The sequence below is a fragment of the Nothoprocta perdicaria genome, unplaced genomic scaffold (assembly GCF_003342845.1).
Source record: "Nothoprocta perdicaria isolate Ctin4 unplaced genomic scaffold, notPer1 scaffold_1516, whole genome shotgun sequence".
Taxonomy (NCBI): Eukaryota; Metazoa; Chordata; class Aves; order Tinamiformes; family Tinamidae; genus Nothoprocta; species Nothoprocta perdicaria.
In genome coordinates this window covers 1-1,791 of record NW_020454668.1, presented here as the reverse complement: position 1 = coordinate 1,791, position 1,791 = coordinate 1, and the positions used below count along the sequence as shown (strand labels likewise).

Here is a 1,791-nt window from a genome sequence, read left to right as displayed (position 1 = left end):
GACGCTGTTCACCCGTCCCGCCGGGGGGGAGCGCACACCGCGACGCGGGTGACGCTGTTCACCCGTCCCGCCGGGGGGGAGCGCACACCGCGACGCGGCTGACGCTGTTCACCCGTCCCGCCGGGGGGGAGCGCACACCGCGACGCGGGTGACACTGTTCCCCCCTCCCCGCGCTACAGCCGTGCACTTCGAGAAGGGCGAGTACCAGCGGTGCCGCGAGCTGTGCGAGGAGGCCATCGAGGTGGGGCGCGAGAACCGCGAGGACTACAGGCAGATCGCCAAGTGAGTCGCGGTGTTGTCACCCCCACCTCCRCCGGGAGAGGGGGCAGTCGTGGGGCAACCCCCCCCACCGCACACACACACACACGGCGCCAACACCCCCAACACCCGCCCGCAGGGTGTACGCGCGCGTGGGCAACTCCTACCTGAAGGAGGAGCGGTACCAGGAGGCCATACAGTCGTACAACAAGTCGCTGACGGAGCACCGCACGCCGGAGGTGCTCAAGAAGTGTCAGCAGGTGAGCGGCGGTGCGGGCACGGGGTGTCGCCGGGTGTTGGGGGCCCCCGCCAGGGACACCCCCYGCCCCGTCACCGCCACCAACAGGCGGAGAAGATCCTGAAGGAGCAGCAGCGCCTGGCCTACATCGACCCCGAGCTGGCGCTGCAGGAGAAGACCAAGGGCAACGAGTGTTTCCAGAAGGGTGAGCGGCTGTAGCGGCGCGGGGGGGGGTGTCCCGGCAACAGGCGGACTCGCCGTGACCCCCCCCGCCCCGTCCGCGCGCAAACAGGCGACTACCCCCGCGCCATGAAGCACTACACCGAGGCCATCAGGCGCAACCCCGAGGACGCCAAGCTGTACAGCAACCGCGCCGCCTGTTACACCAAGCTGCTGGAGTTCCAGCTGGCGCTGAAGGTGCCGCCGGGTGTTGCGCAGCGGGGGTTGGTCCCGGGTGACGCGGCGGCTGTTGCGTTCACAGCGGGTGTTCGGAGGAGGGGAGGTGGTTGTTGCGGGTGACGCGGCGGCTGTTGCGTTCACCCCCGAGCTAACAGTCGCTCTCGGCAGGACTGTGAGGAGTGTATCCGGCTCGATCCCTCCTTCAGTAAGTGCGAGACCCCCCCCCGGCCTTGTCACCCCCCACCCGCGGCGTCACCCGCCCCGCTCACAGGCGCCGCCGCCTGTTGCCAGTCAAGGGCTACACCCGCAAAGCGGCGGCGCTGGAGGCCATGAAGGACTACACCAAAGCCATGGACGTCTACCAGAAAGCCCTGGACCTCGACGGCGCCTGTAAGGTGAGCGCCGCTTCCCGCACAGGCGGCGCCCGCTACAGCCGGYGGGGGTTGTGTGGGGCTCGGGGGGGCGTCAACTGCCCCCGTCCCCCGCTACAGCCGCACCAACCGCCACCGGCGGGCGGTACGGGAGCGGTGTCACCAACCGCCGCCGTGCGGCTGTTGCTGCAGGAGGCGTCGGAGGGCTACCAGCGGTGCCTGCTGGCGCAGTACAACCGCAACGACACCCCCGAGGAGGTGAAGCGGCGCGCCATGGCCGACCCCGAGGTGCAGCAGATCATGAGCGACCCGGCCATGCGCCTCATCCTGGAGCAGATGCAGAAGGACCCGCAGGCGCTGAGCGAGTGAGCGGCCGCCTGACGCGGCACCCGGTGGTGGTGGTGTCACCCGGCGGTGTCACCCGGCCGTGTCACCCAGTGGTGGTGGTGTCACCCGGCGGTGTCACCCAGTGGTGGTGGTGTCACCCAGCGGTGTCACCCGGCAGGGTCATCCAGCAGTGTCACC

General features: G+C 70.1%; 1 protein-coding gene across 1 annotated transcript; it reads left to right on the top strand.

Annotated features, from left to right (window-relative positions):
- Positions 1–179: 179 nt before the first annotated feature.
- Positions 180–1,647, top strand: LOC112943681 (stress-induced-phosphoprotein 1; the record flags this gene model as incomplete). Its single annotated transcript, XM_026034913.1, has 7 exons — positions 180–282; positions 398–518; positions 605–701; positions 789–913; positions 1,064–1,100; positions 1,187–1,290; positions 1,459–1,647. Coding segments are annotated over 7 exons (764 nt in total), but the record flags the coding sequence as incomplete, so codon positions are not given.
- Between the last annotated feature and the right edge of the window lie 144 nt (positions 1,648–1,791).